Consider the following 19,482-nt stretch of genomic DNA (forward strand, 5'->3'; position numbering starts at 1 on the left):
ATGTTATCATTGGGCTTTCTCCCACATTAGAAGAATTTAATAATGTCATACTGTTTCCCAAGACACTGAAGCATTGCCACATGTTCTAAAAGACAAATTTCCATACCTTTCTCTTGAAACAATGTCCTATCACAAGAATGCACACCCCAAGCCTCTAAAAAGAATTAGTTATTCAGCCTCACTCTATTGAACTGTTTGCCCCTCCATCTAAATCAAGACCATCCTTGTAACCTACCGCGTTTCAATGAGGTAAGCAGTGTACGTTTCTTGCATGTTCATGGCATTTCTTCCAGTTCTCTTCTCGGCTTCTGAAACACTGATTTCTATTTTCTTCAACCAAAAATTATTTCCTGTCATCTGGACAAAAATAAATGGAACAATAAAAGCCCTTTAAGATGGTGCTGATAGATGAGGATAAGAGGGGGGTGAATGTGATCAAACGAAAATATAACAAAATGCCATTATTTTGTGCAATTAATCCATGACAGTGAAAATGGTTCTGGAAAACCCAGTAGCCATACTAATAATACCCAGTACTGGTAAATGTCGGTGTTTAGACTTGGAGCAAACAGCTGAGGCTTACATTTTTACAGAGCAAGGCAGATCTGATCTCTAGGTTACCCCTGCATGCCTCAGGCTCTACCTGTTATGAGGCAAGTCTGGCATATTCTGCCCTCTCCCCTGAACTTTCCTCCCTTCCCCCAGACATTTTAGTCTTTCCTCTCTCCTCTCAAGCTCTTTCTCCCAACACTCATGTCGCCCTTCCCATGGCAACATCCCTAGCCTTGTTCCCTGTGACCAGTGTACCTACTCAGAGAGCGAATTCCCGTAAACCTGCCTTTATATATTTAATTTGGCCTGAATTGACTCATTTCACCACTGAAGAAGAACTTGTCATCAAATATTTCAAGATGGTTTGTGGACTGGGATGATAGCTCAGTGGGTAAAGTGCTTGCCATGGTAGCATGGGGACCTGAGTTTGGATCCCAGGTGCCATGTAAAAGCTGGGTGAGGCAGCACATATCTGTAACTCCAATGTTCCTTCCATGGCACAATGGGAGGCAGTGACAGAAGAATTCCCAGAAGCCCATGGGCAATTAGCCTGGCCTATGCAATGGAGAACTATGAGACCAAGGTTATCCTCTAACCTCCACACGCATGCACCACAAACACACACAAATACATTATTTAAGTTTTTACAGCTTACTAAATGGCAACAGCAAGGGACAATATCTCTTTATCAACACACTGCAGCACACCAGCTTCTTGAGAGGTATTTTAATAGCTATCATACATTTAATGTGTAAGCAACTAAGAATAAATCTATACAGGAACATATAAGAAAATGTCTTAAGATGGGGTGCAGCGAAGAGGTAGATTCCTGCTTACCATGTATGAGGCTCTGAGTTCAAGTCTCATCATTGTAAAAACAAAAATCTTTAGGTTGTTCTATAAACAGAGGATTGTGGGAAGACTAGTAGATTATCAAGTACCAAGCATCTGCTAACTCATCAACACAGTACATGCACAGATTCTATCTACAAAAGTGTCTGCAGAGACTCGGAATTTAGCTCAGGGGTGGAAGCCTTAGGCCCTTGGCTCCATCCTAGCTCAGTTAGGTTACTATTGCTGCAATGAAAATCTTGACAAAAAACATGTTGAAAGGGAAAAGGTGTATTCTGCTTAGACTTCCAGATTAGCGTTCATCATCCACCCCCCCCCCCGACACACACACACTCCTCTTTTTAAAAAAAAAAAAAAGCTGACTCCTTTGTGGAAAGACAGCAAGGGAGGGTATGTTAGGAAAAATATATAAGGATAAACACATTAAAAAATGCCATAATGGGGGTTGGGGATTTAGCTCAGTGGTAGAGCGCTTGCCTAGGAAGCGCAAGGCCCTGGGTTCCATCCCCAGCTCCGAAAAAAAGAACCAAAAAAAAAAAAATGCCATAATGAAATTCATTATTTTTTGCAATTGTTAACCTTAAAATTAATACATGAAAAGAGATCTGAAAACAAAAGAGCAGTTTCCTTTATTTCTACTAGAAGACGTGCAAGTCTATATATGAAAAAAAAACAAAAACAAAAGAAGTGGTGGCTGACAGGTTTGTGTGTTTATGTGTGCTGCACACGCAGGGCAGTCTGTAAGGAGAGAGAACAGCAGTAATATCGGTCCAGTAAAAGATGTTTTTATTTTATATGTATATGAGAATGCCTACATGTATGTATACCATGATGCCTGCAGGGGTAGAAGAGGGCATCAGCTATCCCTTAACTGGATCTACACATTGTTGTAAGCTACCCAGTGTGGGTGCTGGGAACCCAACCCCAGTCCTCTTCAAGAGTACTCTTAACCACTGAACCAGCTCTTCAGCCCTCACAAGATTTTAAAAATGCTACACAGGTTGATGGCTTCTGGCAGGGAGATAGGTGGGAAATTTTCTTTAAGGGGCTAGCCATGGGGAATTTGACCATGCTCCAGTATAGTGAGAGTTTTGGTTTCTTTAAAACCCAAGTATCTTATATGAGTATGTTTCTGTTTTAATCCCAGGTGTAGGAAATGGGGCTGCTCAGTTTGTCCACTGTCGTGGGCTGTCCTGATACTGTTTGTGCTCTGATGTTAATTCTGCTTCCTCCAGAGGAGCTGCCCTGATCACTACTCGGGTGACCTTGTGTGAACCTTCTCCCCATTTAATAAAGGCTAGAGCCTGTGATTGGGCAGTGGAAGGGAAAGGTGGGATAGAGTGTCTTTGAGAAGGGAGGAGAGAGGAAGACATGACAGATGAGAACCTCATGACCAGGAGAAACCACAAGTAGTAAAGGGTCTCATAGTTGGGGAACAAGTTAGTGCAGTGTTAGTTCTGCCCAATCGAGGCACCTGAGTAGTGACCAGGGCAGCTCCTCTGGAGGAAGCAGAATTAACATCAGAGCACAAACAGTATCAGGACAGCCCACGACAGTGGACAAACTGAGCAGCCCCATTTCCTACACCTGGGATTAAAACAGAAACATACTCATATAAGATACTTGGGTTTTTAAAGAAACCAAAACTCTCATTATACTGGAGCCTACCATTATATTAACTGGATTGTGTGTCTTATACGGGCTTATCAGGGTTGGAAATTCCAATGACAGTCCACAGCCATTATCTATGATTGTGTTGTGATTTTTGCCAGCTGTAGATAGTTTAATTCTGGGGACTCTGTGAGGGTACAAAACTGTTGCTCCCCTTGCTGCTGCCCCCTCTCCCTGCTGCTGGCTCTTCCTGCTGTTGCATTTGCTGTTGCTGGTCTGCTGGATTGCTGGATTGCTGGTCTGCTGGATTGCTGGATTGCTGGATTGCTGGTCTGCTGGATTGCTGGATATTCTGACAACAAAGACCAGACTTGCCCCCAAGGAACCCAATGACCCTAATCAGCAGGAAATAGCCTACAGAGGTCTATGTCCCCCTTTCCCTCTAACTTTCTTTCTCCCCACCTAGTGTTGGGGGATTAGAAGGGGATAGAGTGGAGTAAGGACAGGAAGGGTAGTAGAGATAAGAACACAATAAAGTAGACAAGCCCACACCAACACTCCAGTGAGTGAGTACATGGGCAACACAAATTGGACTTTTTCTTCTTCTTTCTGTTGGGGGGTTCACAGGGTGGGGGCAAACATGGGAGGACTCAGCAGTGAGTGTGCATGATATGCAGTTCCAACAGCCAAAATAAATATTATAGGGGAAAAAGCTACACAGGTTGTGGTGATGACTCAGTAAACTGCTTGCTATTGATGTGTAAGAACCCAGGTTTGGATCCCCAGTACTCACAAGAAAAGCCAAGCCAAGGGCTGGGAGGAGGAGGCAGGAAAGATCTACATGGTTTACGAGCTGGCAAGCCTAATTCGATCAGCTAGCTCCAAGTCAGTTAGAGACATTGCCCCCCAAAAAGAAGGTAGAAAGTGGTTCAGGAAGATACCCAATGTCAAAATCTGGCACCTACAGAAGTCCATATACATTTGAACACACAGAAAATGCTACGGTAAAAGCAAGAGTTACATTACACAGAGAAAATTAAAGTTACGCATGGCAGTACTAAAAATGGAATCAATGATGAAAAACAGATAATATACTTAGGAAGCACGCCCAGGAAAAAATGCAGACAGTGATGTAAGTAAGCTCAACAAACCTAAGACAAGCCAGTAAACACCAGGGTGAGGAAAGCCACACTGGCTGAGACACCCATACAGCACGTTGGCCTACAGCCGAACTTTATGATGTGCCACCATCTGCTCCAGAGAAAACTCTCTGAAATTTGAAAGCACACACTGATAAAGCAAATTACCTTCTCAGCCCCAAAGATAATGCATTAATCATGATTTTAGTCTGTCATACTATCCAGTTAAAATAAACACAAAAATTTTAAAAATCACTAAGTTCAAGAACAATAAAGCCACTGGGTGGATGGCGGTGCACACTTGATCTCAGGACTCAGAAGGCAGAGGCAAGCGGAGGTCTCGTTAGCCTGATCTTCACACCAAGTGTCAAACCATCCAGAGATAATACAGTGAGACTCAAAGAAAGTAAAGAATAAAAATGATATAAGATTATTTTCAAAAGAGAAATGAAGAGTGGATGGAGAGATGGTTCAGTGTTTAGGAATATTGGTTATTCTTCCAAAAGACTAGATTGAGTTCCCAGCTCCCATAGGATAGCTCACAACCATCTGTAGCTCCAGTTCCAGGAGACCCAGCATTCTCTCCTAGGCACACACATAGTACAGATATACATGCAGGGAAAACACCCACATTCATAAAACAAAATAAAATTTTCAAAAGGAAAATTAAGAACCAACCTTTAGGTGTATAAGTGCTTGGAAAAGACATAATTTTTCCTATGGATTGAATAAAAACTTGAAGGCTTCAAACTGAAAGGATTATGGTCAATGCATAATAAATTAGAAAATTTTAAAAATTCAGCATAAGAAAAAAAAAAAACACTCTAACAAGATTCAGGTAACATACAGTGTTGGCATTTCCTCTAGCCTCCGCCCCAGAGTTACCTGGCAACAGCCAAGTGTGCCTGACTCACTATAAAAGGACTGCTTGCCCCCTCCTCACTCTCTTGTTCTCTTGCTCTCTCCTCTTGCTCCTGCTCCCCTTCTCTCCCCATCCCCCTCCCCATTCCACGTGCTCATGACCGGCCTCCACTTCTCCCCCTTCCCTCTAGCCCCCTCACTGCCTTTCTTTCATCTCCCCTCCCCATGCCCTGAATAAACTATTCTATACTATACCATTCTTGTGGCTGGTACCTCAGAGGGAAAGGGATGCCTCAGCATGGGCCCACATAGGAATCCCTTCTCCCACACCTTCCCTTGCCTACACCAAACATAGCCCTAGCTTCTGTATCTTTTTTTAAACACAACATAAAGAAATAAAGCGCTGGAGAGGTGGATCAGCGGTTAAGAGCACTGATTGCTCTTCCAGAGGTCCTGAGTTCAATTCTCAGCAACCACATGGTGGTTCACAACCATCTGTAATGGGATCCAATGCCCTCTTCTGGTGTGTCTGAAGAGACTGACAGTGTACTTATACAGAATAGATAAATAAATATTTTTTAAGGGGGGGGATCTGGAGAGATGGCTCAGAGGTTAAGAGCACTGATTGCTCTTCCCGAGGTCCTGAGTACAATTCCCAGCAAACACATGGTGGCTCACAACCATCTATGATGTGATTTTGGTGCCCTCTTCCAGTGTGCAGGCATATATGAAGGCAGAACTGTATACATAATAAATAAATAAATCTTAAAAACAAAAAGAAAGAAAGCCTCTGCAAAAGAATGAAAAGCAGATTTGCTTCAGCTCCTCAACAAACCCCAGATGACAGCAGAAAATGGAAGTTATTCCTTCTAAAGCAGAATATTTTGAAGAAACTGATAAACTGTTCCTAAACTTCATATAAAATGCAAGTTAGAAGAAAAGGGTTTATTTGGCTTACACTTCCACATCCATAGTCTATCACTGGAAGAAGCCAGGACAGGAACTCAAGCAAGGCAGGAACCTGGAGACAGGAGCTGATGCAGAGGCCATGGAGGGTGCTGCTTACTGGCTTGACCTCATGGTTTGTTCAGCCTGCTTTCTTATAGCCCAGGCATGGCCTCAACCACAATGGGCTGGGCCCTCCCTCAACAATCACTGATTAAGAAAATGCCCTACAATGACAGCACCCAGGAAGCAGAGGTAGGTGGATCTCTTTGAGTTTGAGGACAGCCTAGTGTACAGATCAAACTCTAAGACAGCCAGGGCTACAAAGAGAATCCCTATCTTAAGAGAAAGAAAGAAAGAGAGAGAGAGAGAGAGAGAGAGAGAGAGAGAGAGAAAGGAAGGAAGGAAGAAAGAAGCCAGCCCTATGTGCTGTCTATAGCCAGACACTATGGAGGCATTTTCTCAGTTGAGGCGCCTCCTCTCTGATGACTAGTTAGTATAAGGTGACAAAACTAGCCGGCACAATTGCCTTGGCCATGGTGCATCATCACAGCAATAGAAAAATAACTAAGACAACAAGGAACCATCACACAACAGGTAGTGAAAATATTTAAAAGGAAGCAGTATCAGCATCTCAGAAAATTAAAGGTGGATAGCTCCTATCTCTTAATTACAAAACCCAGAATAATAAATACTGTGGATGTGTTCTTTACGACCATCATAATATCCAGGTCTGCTTGGCTAGACTGAGACCTGTCTCAAACAAACAGTTAAATACAAACTTGCCACATGATTGACAATTACATTCCTATAAACTTGCTCAAGGGAATGCTTATCTAGACAAAATTCTTTTTTTTTTTGAAAGATTTATTCATTTATTATATATAAGTACACTGTAGCTGTCTTCAGATACACCAGAAGAGGGCATCGGATCTCACTACAGATGGCTGTGAGCCACCATGTGGTTGCTGGGAATTGAACTCAGGACCTCTGGAAGAGTAGTCGGGTGCTCTTAACCACTGAACCATCTCTCCAGCCCTAGACAAAATTCTTAACAGCTAAAATCCAAAACAATGTCCATCAAATAATGAAGAAACAAAATGCGAAACTGCCAAAATTCAAGTATTATTCAGTGAGAAAAAAAGAATGCATGCTATAACAAGGATAACCTCAAAAATATTCTAAGTATGCAATAAAGGACACTGCCTCCCCCAACCCCCCAAAAGGGCCATTAAACAGGCCCAAAGCATCAAAAAATCTACGGCTCATCGATCTCCAGAAAGTCAACACCACCATACACCTGGATAAATCAGTCTGACTTATCACCAAGGTTTGGTTTGGAAAAGCAATTCCCCCTCCCCCAAAAACAATTTCAGGGTCTGACTTTACCTGCACTCCCATCCCACTCTGGACTACAAAAACTTATTCTCAGCCCCTGCATGGCATGTTCTCCTGCACCCTTAGTTTGGAGGCGCCAAGCTCTGCTGGGAAACCCTCTTGTAAGGTCGTAGTCTACCATGACTGATAGCTCTGCAAAGTGAAGGACTCCCTTTTCTAGGGAGGCTTCCTCTTCTCCACCTGACCTTATCCTCTACCTGAGGAACGTCGTGTGTGGTGAAATCACTGGTTCAGTTTCCTTTCTCCCCATAAGAACCTGCCAGACAAACACCTGGAACCCCTCTTCATGCAAGTGAGGACTTTCCCGGTACCTTAAGCCTCAACTGATGATCATTCACCTGGAAACCCCTTCCCACTCTCCAAGGTAGGGCCCTTGTTCACCCAAATAAAGCGCACAAGCTGATTGTCTAAGACAGCTGTAACACTAAAACCCTCAGAGAAGGCCTCCTGCCATCCCTACCCCAGGCACTCCCTGCTGGACCAGGATCCTGCCCCTTTCTCTGGGGTCTGCTTCATCCTTTCCAGCCTGGCATGCAGTGGCACCTGGACCCACTGAGGGAGGAAGTGGAATGCAGAACCACAAAGCTCACCAATGAAAGTCTGCTCCTGCTGTTAGAGGGCAAATTGAAGTCTTTATTCTTTCTATTTCTCTGCTGACTTAGTTTTTACATGTTAAGCAGCCAGACTCAAACAACAGCAGTGAATGACACTACTTATGACGAGGGTAGGAAGGGAGGGGATGATCAAACACTAAGGGGGAGGAGGGAACTTGGGGGATGACAGATGTGTTCTAAAACCAGGTTATGAAGATGGCTGTACAACTCTGCTAATTAACTTAAAAAAAAAATCACTCTGTCAACCTAATAAGCCAGTTCAAGCCTGATCAAAAGTATGAAAAGCAAGTTTATTTGGGGATGGCTCCTGGGAGAATTCACTAGTCTCAAGAGATAAGGTGAGAAGTCATCATGTAGACAGGGAAATGGAGAGGGAGATGGGGAGAGGGAGAGAGGGAGAGGGGAAGAGAGGGAGAGGGGGGGAGAGCAGAGAAAGAGAGAATGCAGAGAGAGAGAATGCAAAGAAAGTAGCAGAGGGAAGAGCAATGGTTATCAAAATCTGAATTATATAGGAAAGAGTCTCTGGGGAAGAGCAGCACAGCCCCTGGACTGGAAAAGTTCAGGGTAGGGAGCAGGGTACTCTAGCCATACCTGTACCAGGCAGGGACTGAGGGATCCTGGGAGAACCTGGAGGCCAGGTGTGCGTTGATAACAAATACACACCTCAGCCACTTGTTCTGAGTTTGAAACTTAAAAAGCTGTACATTTACAATGGATGGATTTTTTTCAGCACACAAATTACACCTAATTTTTAAAAACATGTCTGTATGTCTGTGTGTGTGTGTGTGTGTGTGTGTGTGTGTGTGTGATTACACACCTGCACACCTGTAACCCCAACTAGGGAGGCTGAGAAGAGCCAACAGTATAAGGCAACCTTGGCTATGTCAGTGTTCACATGTGGGTCTCACACGGTGCTCGTCCACCCCACTCGCTTGCTCTATGAGAAGATCATAGGCAAAGTTAAAGAGAAATGCGTCCAGAAGAGCATGAACAGGGAACACACTGAGGAGCACCTGACAACTTTTGCTGAAGCACATCCAATCATCAATTTAATCATAGGAGAAGACAGACACAAACTGAGGGAAATTCTTCAAATATCCGTTACTGTTGACCAAGTTTAAGATTGCAAAAGTAAAGAGCAAGTGACTTTTGTCAGACTAGAAGAAACCAGGGACAACACTAACAGATAAGCAGAGCTGCACTGGACCTCTGTTCTGAAGAGCATTCCTGACACACCTGGCAAAATGCACAAGGCTGACAATGACTGCACACTCAACAATGTCACTCCCCTACTTTTGCTGGTGGTACTGTGGCTACATAGGATACTGACCTTGCTTGTCCTGGAATACTCTTGGGCAAGAGATGAAGCGACAGCATGTTGGCAAACTGATCTCAAATAGTTTCTGGGAAAAAGCTCTTCACAGTCTGTTTATGTTATACTTTGAATATGCAATGTGTTGTTCATATTGACTACTCAGTCCCCTGCTGGAGGAACAACTCTGGGAATCTGCTAAAACCTTAGGAGCAGCAGCCTGTGCAGAGGAATTAGGTCACTAGGGCAGTGTCTTTGAAGTGGCTCCTCTGGCTCCTCCCTGCCCTGATGAAGTGGACAGCCTCCTCCACATGTTCTAGCCACTGACTGACATTCTGCCCCAGGCAGAATGGAGCCAAGCAGTCAGGTACACAATGGAGCCATGACCAATCCTCAAGTTGTTTCTGCCACGTACTTGGACACAATGACACAAGTACAAATCATAAATTTGAGGTTTCAAAAGTTTTCTGAGACAAAGTCTCAATTTGTCCTAAGCTGGCTTGAAACTTATGACGAGGTCCAGGTTGACCTTAAACTGCAGGCATAAGCTACCGTACTCTAATTCAAAACAATTTTTTAAAAGAAGTATTTATTTAATTTATGTGAGTACACTGTCGCTGTCTTCAGACACACCAGAAGAGGGCATTGTTACAGATGGTTGTGAGCCACCATGTGGTTGCTGGGAATTGAACTCAGGACCTCCGGAAGAACAGCAGTGCTCTTAACCACTGAGCCATCTCCCTAGCCCACAAAACAACTTTAAACGGTCATACATAACAAATTTTGTTTCAGTTATGTTTCAGGAAAATAAAAAAATACACAGCCTCCAGATCATTGCGATGGATAATACTAACAATATCTCCCATTTTAGTCTGTTGTGGACAAAAGCCTAAACAAAAACAAGTTACAAAGTGTTAAATATGACAGAATAAAATTAAAATCAAGTCAGTGAAGGAACACAATACTTCCAGTTCCCTCTGCATGGTGGTTTGGATGGGAATGGACCCCATAGGCTCATATGTGCAGTCCCTGTTGATGTGGCTTTGTTGGAGGAGGGGTTGGAGGCTGGCTCTGAGGATTCAGAAGCTGATGACATTCCCAGTGTCTCACTCGTTGCCTAGTGCATGTGATGTGGGTAAAGTCTAAGCTACTGCACCAGCTCCATGCCTGTCTGCTACGATGTTCCCTGCCATGATGGTCAGGAACTCGAACCCTGTAAAGCTGTGAGCCCCAAATTAAATGCTTTCCTTTATAAGTTGCCTTAGGGGGTTGGGGATTTAGCTCAGTGGTAGAGCGCTTGCCTAGGAAGCGCAAGGCCCTGGGTTCGGTCCCCAGCTCCGAAAAAAAGAACCAAAAAAAAAAATAAGTTGCCTTAGTCATGGTGCTTTGTCACAGCAATTGAAAACTAAGACATTATGGTAAACAACAGAAATTTTAAAATGCATTACTTATATAAGACATAAAATGGTAAGAATGGATGAATACAAAAAAAAGAAGTTAGAAGAGAATGGCATATATCCTCAGGCCCAGCAGAAACCGATTCCAGGAAAAGATACGTCTGGAAGAGTGCTTTCGATCAACTTTCTCTTAGGTAAGAAACAACTTCCCAGGAAACTGTCCCAGGGATTTCTGGTGTGACTCTGAACAGAGATTTGACTCCTCTGCCTCAGTTTCCTCATTGTAGAGTGGAAACAGACCCTACAGTGTTGTATCCCCAGCTCACAGCTCTAATCCCAATGTGATGATGCTAAGCTAAAGTAGAGCCTGAGGCTGCACGGACGGTCACCAAGGAGGGACATTCACTCTCCTTCAGCAGAGTTGGGTCCTGAGACCTATATTGAGTATGTTCACATACCTGCAACTCCAGCTAAGGGGCACTCTCTGGCCTCCACAGGCAGACACACATGGCACAACTCACAAAGAAATGAAAATGAAATAAATTTAAAAATTCATGTATTTATAACTTTAGAAATTTTTTTAGATTATTTTATGTGTATGAGCATTTTGCCTTGATGTCTTAGTTTGTGTTTTATGGAGGTGAAGAGACACCATGTCCAAGGCAACTCTTACAAAGAACAACATTTAATTGGGGTAGTTTCCAGGTTCATTATTCGCATGGTGGGAAGCATGGCAGCATCCAGTGCTGGAGAAGGCAGAGGGAGACTGTGTGTCGCACTGGATGTAATGACAAACTTCCTCCAACAAGGCCACACCTCCTCATAGTGCTACTCTTCATGGGCCAACCATTTAAAACACGAGTCTATGGGAGCCAAACCTACTCAAACCACCACATATATGTATGTGAGGCACATACATACTGGTGTCTGAGGTCAGATGAGAGCATCCAATGCATTGGATGAGTGGGAATTGAACCCAGGTCCTCTGCAAGAGCGATAAGTGCTCCTAACCACTGAACCAACTCTCCAACCCCTGAAATTTTCTTGTTGTTTTTGTTTTGTTTTCAAGACAGGGTTTCTCTGTGTAGCCCTGGCTGTCCTGGAACTTGCTCTGTAGACCAGGTTGGCCTTGAACTCATAGATTCACATGCCTCTGCCTCCTGACTGCAGGATTAAAGGCAGGCGCCACCACTGCCTGGCCTACGTTTATTTAAAAAGAAGTGAGATTTTTGAGGAATATCAGATGAGTACAGAGCCTTGCTCGTAGTAAGCAGAGTCACACTCTCATAAAGACCCTGCAGAGCTCCTTTCTGCTTCCTATCATGCGAGGACCACTCACGTGAGGACCACGGAAAGGCAGCCTACAATGAGCCCACAGCAGTCCTCCACCTGGAGCTCAGACAGCACTGTTTTGACATTGGCCTTCCCAGACTCTAAGACCACGAGTAACACATTTCTACTGCTTAGAAGCACCCAAAGCTAGACTTGTTAGAGCAACCCACACAGAGTAACTCTGCGCCTACCGCACAATGATCGAGATCATTTAGTGAACTAAGGTGTAGGTATGACCCCTTCCCTCCCAGACTCATGCATTTGAATGTTTGGCCTACAGGGAGTGGCACTAACAAATTACTAAGCACAACTTAATGACTACCCAGTCAAATGTTTATTACTATATGCAGGCTATTGCAAAGCCTGCTGTTTGGGGAAGAATTTATGGTAAGATTATTTAAAAATTATTAAGGTCAGGCTAGAGAGATGGCTCAGCAGTTAAGAACACTTGCAGCTGCTCTTCCAGAGGACCTGAGTTCCATTCCCCAAACCTATGTTAAGTACCAGGCAGTTCACAACTATCTGTAACTCCAGCTCCATGGACTTGACACCCCCTTCTGGACTCCTCAGACACCTGCATTCATATGTATATACTCCACACAGGTGCACACACATATAAATGAAGACAAAGCTTAAAAACAAAAAACAAAAAACAAAAAAACTTTTATAAAAGTATTACAGTGACTGCCAGGCATTCTTTAATCCCAGAATTGGGAGTAGAGGTAGGTAGATCTCTGAGTTTGGGGCCATCCTGTTCTACAGAGTGAGTTCTAGGACATCCAGGGCTACACAAAAAGCCCATCTGGAAAAAAAAAAAAAAAAGGAAAAGAAAAAAGTATTATGATAAATACTCATGAAACCCAGCATACTGTTTCTAATACTTCTATTGCATTAGTATTTATTTAAGATTTATGTATTTTATGTATACACATGCTCTGCTTGCATGTACATCTACATGAGAGAAGAGGGTCTTGGATACCATTAGGACCATTTGTAAGAAACCATGCAGGTACTGGGAAGTGAAGTTGGGATCCTCTGGAAGAACAGCCAGTGCTCTTAACCACTGGGCCATCTCTACGACTCCATCACATTAACATAAGCATTCCTACTATGATTCTTAAAATATTTATCTATGTGTGTGTGGAGTGGAAATTACTGCTTTCTTTGGGAGTTCAGTTATGTCATGCGATGTTTTGCTGAAGCAGCCACAGGTAAGAAGATGTTCGCAGAGGCAGACACCTGAGAGCACAAGTGATGTTTAGAAAGAATAGAAACATAACCCACAGACAGAGGGACGAGGTTCTCGCACTGGTTCTCCTTGCACTTGTCATGACATTATGGAGAGCAACTCGTCAAAAACCTTGTGATAGTCCAAAAGGCTGCTTCTTCCTCCTTCTGCAGACTAGTGCTGATTCTGTGGAGCCTGGACATTCTGGACTGAGATATTGCTACTGATTTGTGTTTGGTGTTTTGGACTGGACTGCTGATATCCTGATAACAAAGACTGGAATCTCTCCCAAAGAAGTGCTTCTAACCAGGTCCACAACCCATTTCTATTAACCTTTCTTTCCCCCCACCTCTGGTATGTGGGGTAGAAGGGAAGTTGAAGCATTTAAGAACCTTTATTAAAGTAGGTTTTGGGGTTGGGGACTGGAGAGATGGCTCAATGGTTAAGAGCACTGTCTATTCTTCCAGAGGTCCTGAGTTCTATTCCCAGCAATCATGCGGTGGCTCACAACCATTTGTTTTTTTTTTTTTTTTTTTTTTTTAGAGATTTATTTTACTCATATGAGTACACTGTAGCTGTCTTCAGACACACCAGAAGAGGGCATCAGATCCCAGTATAGATGGCTGTGAGCCACCATGTGGTTGCTGGGAATTGAACTCAGGACCTCTGGAAGAGCAGTCAGTGCTCTTAACCACTGAGCCATCTCTCCAGCCCCACTCACAACCATTTGTAATGGGATCTGATGCCCTCTTCTGGAGCACGCACAGTGACAGTGTGCTCACAAGCCTACATGTGTGTATCTGAGTGTATTTACTGTATCAGAGCATCCATGATTGAGCATGTGCCAGAAGAGGACATCAGATCCCCTGGAACTCAGGTCACAAGTGGTCTTGAACAAGAACGAACCAGGTGTGCTGTGACAGTGAGAGGACAACATTTCAAGAGTCTGTTCTCTCCTTAACCTCATTTCTGAGGCAGGGGCTCTCCTCTTATTTCTGCCACTGTGCTGCAGCAAACGTGAGCTTCGGGCTGATTCTCCTCCATGTCCCATCTCACCATAGGAACACTGGGACTAGGATTACAGAGCCACATCACAGTCCATTACTGAGGGGGTCAGAGCAGGAACTGAAGAAGAGGCCATGAAAGAACACTGCTTACTGGCTTCCTCCCTCCGGCTTTCTCAACCCACAGCCACCTGTCCAGGGGTGGTCCAACCAAGCTTGGGCTAGGTCCTTCTCTGTCAGCAATCCAGAAAGTGCTTCATGACATGCCCACAGGCCAATCTACTTGAGGCAATTCTTCAACTGAGAATCCCTCTCCTAGCCTACTTGCTAAGTTCCAGTCTAGTGATGAATCCTGTCTCAAAAAACAAGGTGGTAGCTGGTCACGGCCTAGCTTTTAGGCCCAGCACTTAAGAGGCAGAGACAGGTGGATCTCTCTGAGTTCTAGGACAGTCAAACCCTGTCTCAAAACAACACAAGGTGGACAGCACCTAAGGAATGTCACATACCATGCATATACCCATATACCATATACAGCACTTTTACTCACATGCAGAATCACACATGTGTATATACACACAATAAAAGAATTATTCCTTATATTCTACTTATTTAGAGGCAGTCCTAAGCACTCTAGGATGGCTTCAAATTTACCATAGCCAAGAATGATCTGAACTTCTGATTTTCCTTTCTCTACATCCTGAACACTGAGATTGCATGCACGTGCCAGCATGAGTGAGTAGTTTACAGGATGCTAGAGAATAAACTTGGGGCTTCATGCATACTAGGCAAGCACTTTACCAATCAAGCTACATCCCTAGCTCCTAAAAAACGTGCAGCTTAATCAATGTTAGTCAGCATTCTGTTACTAAAACTAAATACCTGATCAGGGGTGTCAACCTAAAAGAAAAGAGCTTATTTTGACTCACGGTTTTGGGGACTTCAGACTACTGAGCTAGCTCCTGTTTTGTGCCAGTAGCAACGTGGTATAAATGGTTGGGAGTGAATTCACTTACATCATACCTAAGAGTGGGAGAGTGGGAGAGAAGGGCGGGAGGGTAGTGTGGTAGCTGAACGGCATGTCTCAGGAGGATAGGAACACTTAGGAGACAGAACCTTTGGAGGACGTCCATCACTTGGGTGGGCTTTTAAAATGTTTAGTGCCTCATCCTGCCTCCTGTTTTCTCTTTGCATCCCTCCTGGGTATGAAAGTTTGACCAGCCAGCTTCCTGCTTCTGCCCCTATGCCGTGCCTACCCTGACATAAGACTTCTTGTTGTCTAGAGCTGTGAGTCACAGTAAACCCTTCTTTGAGTTGTTGTTTTGACACTGCAATAGAAAAGTAACTAAGACAGCTATCAACACTGCCTTCAGGGCACAGCTGCAGCTGCAATGACTTGACTTCCTTCATCTACACACCTCTCAGGTTCTACTACCCCCAAACAGTGCCACAGGCTCAGAACAAACTTCTCACCAAGACATTCCAGGAGACACTCGAAGTCCAAGCTTTGATCCTATGATAAAATCTCTCTTCCTTTTCACATTATCCCCACCAACAGATCCACATAGATCTGCTGTTCACCAGAGAGGGAAGGTACTAATTAGGATGTCTAAGTCCAGCTGAGCAAATTCTCTAGGTCCTGTCAGCACTCCCAAGCCTCAGGCCCTGTCCCTCTGAACACCAGTCATGAGCTCCTTGGCAATGACACTCAGTGAGCATTAATTTCCTGAAAGCTTTCAACCTGGAAAAGGAGCGCTCCATTCTCTCCAGCCCCCCTTCTGTCTGCTAGTTCTCCTTCCCTTCTGACTACTTATTACTTTTCTTAGAGATTGGGTTTCTTTGTTTCTTCCCTTTTCTAAAATATTGATTTTGTTTTTTTTTTTTTAAAGATAGGGTCTCTATATGTAGCCCTGGCTGTCCTGGAACCAGGCTGACCTCAAAATCAGAGGTCCACCGGCCTCTGCTTCCCAAAGTGCTGACATTAACGACGTGTCACCATGCTCCCAGCCTCTAGATCACTTTAAACAAAACTGACTACAGTTTTGTTCTGTTTAAATGAATGTGCTCTTTTATACACATTCATGGGGTAAGAGTACACAAGGAAATGAGATTAGACAATGGCGAAGGACTGGAGAATCATGGAAGGAAAAACAAAAGAAGGACATGCACACAAACACATGCACATATATATATATATATATATATATATATATATATATCAACATGTATGCATAAATTAACATAAACGTTTAGATTCTATACTGAAAGTTCATATTAATTAAATATGTGTGTTCACAAAATAATAAAATTTTATCATCATAATCAAAGTCAAAGTCCTTATGATGCCTAGAGCAGACACAAAGGTTATGTGCAGTTCTGTAGGAAAGCATTTTCCAGGCATGTGGGAAACTCTACATTCCATCCCAGAACTAAAATAGGGGTGGGAGTGGGGTCATAACCACAAGTTTGGAGAACATTTTAAACCCTGACAATATTCAGTACTCATGGACACATCTGGCACTACAGATGGGAGTGTATACTGAATAACCACTGTGGAAAGAATCTAGCACTGAGTGCTGCAGCTCAGCATACCTACCCTATAATCCTGAAAGTCCACTGCTAAATTTAACTAGAATCTTAGACATTTTGAAATAACAGATATTTAAGAGGAAGTTTATGCATTATAACTCTCTGAAACAGCAAAAATTTCATTATGCAACTCTCCATGAACATAAGAGATAGATAAACCATGGACTATACAGAAAAGACCAAAGCCATAACAATCAATGAACTAAAACACTTTTGAGATAAATCCCAAAAGAAGACATATGGAAAATATTTCATTTATGAAACTTCAAAGTTGAGTAAAACTAAAGAATGCATTATTTAGAGATACAGTCATAAAGTAAGAGGAAGGTGTGGAAGGGTCACATCTGTAATCCCATCACTTGGAATCAAGAGAAGTATTCCCGAAACTTCCAGGCTAACCTGGGGAAAGGTGAGAACCTATCTAGGCAGAGCAAAAATACCACAAAACGGTGGTTCTTGACTGTAATCCAAGATCAGGAGTTCCAGGGTGCCCTGGGCTACATGAAATCTTGTCAAAACAGAAACATATAGAACAGTCTCAATTTAGGCTGGGCAGACAGCTCAGTGATGAAGAACACTCTGTGGCCAGGTGGTAGTGGCACAAGCCTTTATTCTCAGCACTCAGGAAGCAGAGGCAGGATCTCTGTGTTTGAGGCTGGCTGGGCCTAGAGATCGAGTTCCAAGACAGCCCAGGGATACACAGCAAAAACATGACTAGAACCCCCCCCCCAAAAAAAAAAACCAAACCATTATGTGGCCTTGCAGAAGACCCAGATGCTGTTCACAGCATCCACCTGCTGGCTCACAATCTTGTCCACCACCACTTCCAGAGGATCCAATGCCCTCTTCTGATCTTCACAGGCTCACAAATGATTCACAAACACACACACACACACACACACACACACACACACACACACACCTTGGACAAAATACTCATATATACAGAATAAAATAAATCTTAAGAGTACATACTGCTCTGCTCTTATAGAGGACCCAAGTTCAGTGTTCACTACCCATATCAGGCAATTCCTGTAACAACTGAAGCTCCAGAAAGTCAGACCCCCACACAGACACACACAAAACAAAAAAGAAAGCAATGTCAAAACTAGGTATTAGCTGGGCATGGTAGCTCATGGCTTAAATATCAAGGAGGCAGATCTCTGAATTCTGGGCCAGCAATGGCTACACTGCCAGACATGTCTGGGGTTGGTGGGGATGGGTACATACTATATGATTACAACCTTATGACATTCCTGAGAAGGGAAACGATAGAAATGATGAAAAGACCAATAGGAGAGAGGTTGGGAAGAACAGGATCTTTAGGACACTTAAACGTTCATGTATGTTTCAGATTCTGTCATATTCCCAAACCTATAGAATGTTGGTCACCAAGAGTGAACTCTAAACTATGGACTTTGAATGCCAATCTGGGCTCATCAAGTTTACCATAAACCAGTCTGGTAAGAAACGTTGATTAGGCACAAGTCTGAATATGAGAAGAGAGTGAATATTCCGTAAAATCTCCCTGTTTACCTTTCAACTTTACGGTGAACTTAAAAGTGTTCCTAGAAATTAAAGTTTTTAACTTATAAGTATACAGAAGTGGTCTAAGTAGTCAAAACCTCCAACTGCTGAGGCTGGTTCCTGGTTAGCGCTCTCAAAACTTAGTCCTCTCTAGAGATGCAAAAATCATAAAGATGTTAGGGTTACCTTAGCACAAATACCTGTTCCAGGGGGTGGGGGTGGGAGGAGGAAGCAGTGGGAACGGCAACAGCAGCAAAATGGCTGGAGAGAGTTGAGCCTCTGAGCAGGGAGTTCTACTACAGGGCGCTACAATGAGCTTCCTGAACGCTTGTTTATCAGGGTCTGCAAATCTGTGAAGACCCTTTAGAACGGATGCATTCACAGATATACAACGCTACACTCCCCACCTTAACTCAAAAGGTGGAAAACACCGGTTATCACCGAGGGGCAGGGATTGCAGGAGACAGATCCGCCTCCAGGGGAAAACAAGGCACTTATCCCAAATAACGAAATTACAGCCAAATGAAGAGTTCAACAAATGTTTCTTCTGTCCCTTCTCTTCTCTTTTACGTGACGCTGTAGTCCATTTCCCGAAAGAGCAGTAGGCCAAACCCCCGTTACAGCGCACACTCGCCTCTCACCCTGGGTGTAGCCGTCTCCCAGCGACCCCCTCCGCCCACCGGAAACAGCAGCAAGCCTCTTCAGGGCCAGAACCCGGGGGACGCGCCCACTGACACCGCGGGCCAGGCCACCACGGGCCAGGCCACCACGGACATGCGTGACCATGCCCATGCGGCCCTCCCGTACGCGGCACCTGTGAGTCCATTTCCACTCAGCTCCGGGTCATCCTCCGGCCTTGGGGACCGCACCCACCAGACCCAGCCAGGGCGGCCGGGCCCGGCCTGACCCGGCCCGCTAGGCCCGGCCCCAGGCCCAAAGCCTTCGCCGCCCCTCTCCTCACCGTGTCGGCCCCTGAGACGTCTTCCCGGGTGCCCTCGGTCTCCTCACCGACCGCAGCTTCCAGCACAGCGCCAGGGCCGCCCAGCGGCTCCAGGGGTGCAGGCTGCAACAGCTTCTCAGGGTCCGGAGGTACCCGCTCCATAGCTGCAGTTTGGCAGCGCGAG

At 44.2% G+C, this 19,482-nt stretch overlaps 1 protein-coding gene across 5 annotated transcripts in view; it reads right to left on the bottom strand.

Annotated features, from left to right (window-relative positions):
- Snx4 (sorting nexin 4) overlaps window positions 1-19,468 on the bottom strand; it is a 57,270-nt gene extending 37,802 nt beyond the window's left edge. For 4 of the 5 annotated variants that reach the window (XM_063270646.1, XM_063270645.1, XM_063270644.1 and 1 more), the window contains exons 1-2: window positions 19,320-19,460; window positions 236-357 (exon numbers count right to left, since the gene is read on the bottom strand). In XM_063270646.1, coding sequence (XP_063126716.1) covers window positions 236-357; window positions 19,320-19,460 — 263 coding nt within the window. 5 annotated transcript variants of the gene reach the window in all.
- Between the last annotated feature and the right edge of the window lie 14 nt (window positions 19,469-19,482).

The sequence above is a fragment of the Rattus norvegicus genome, chromosome 11 (assembly GCF_036323735.1).
Source record: "Rattus norvegicus strain BN/NHsdMcwi chromosome 11, GRCr8, whole genome shotgun sequence".
Classification (NCBI taxonomy): Eukaryota; Metazoa; Chordata; class Mammalia; order Rodentia; family Muridae; genus Rattus; species Rattus norvegicus.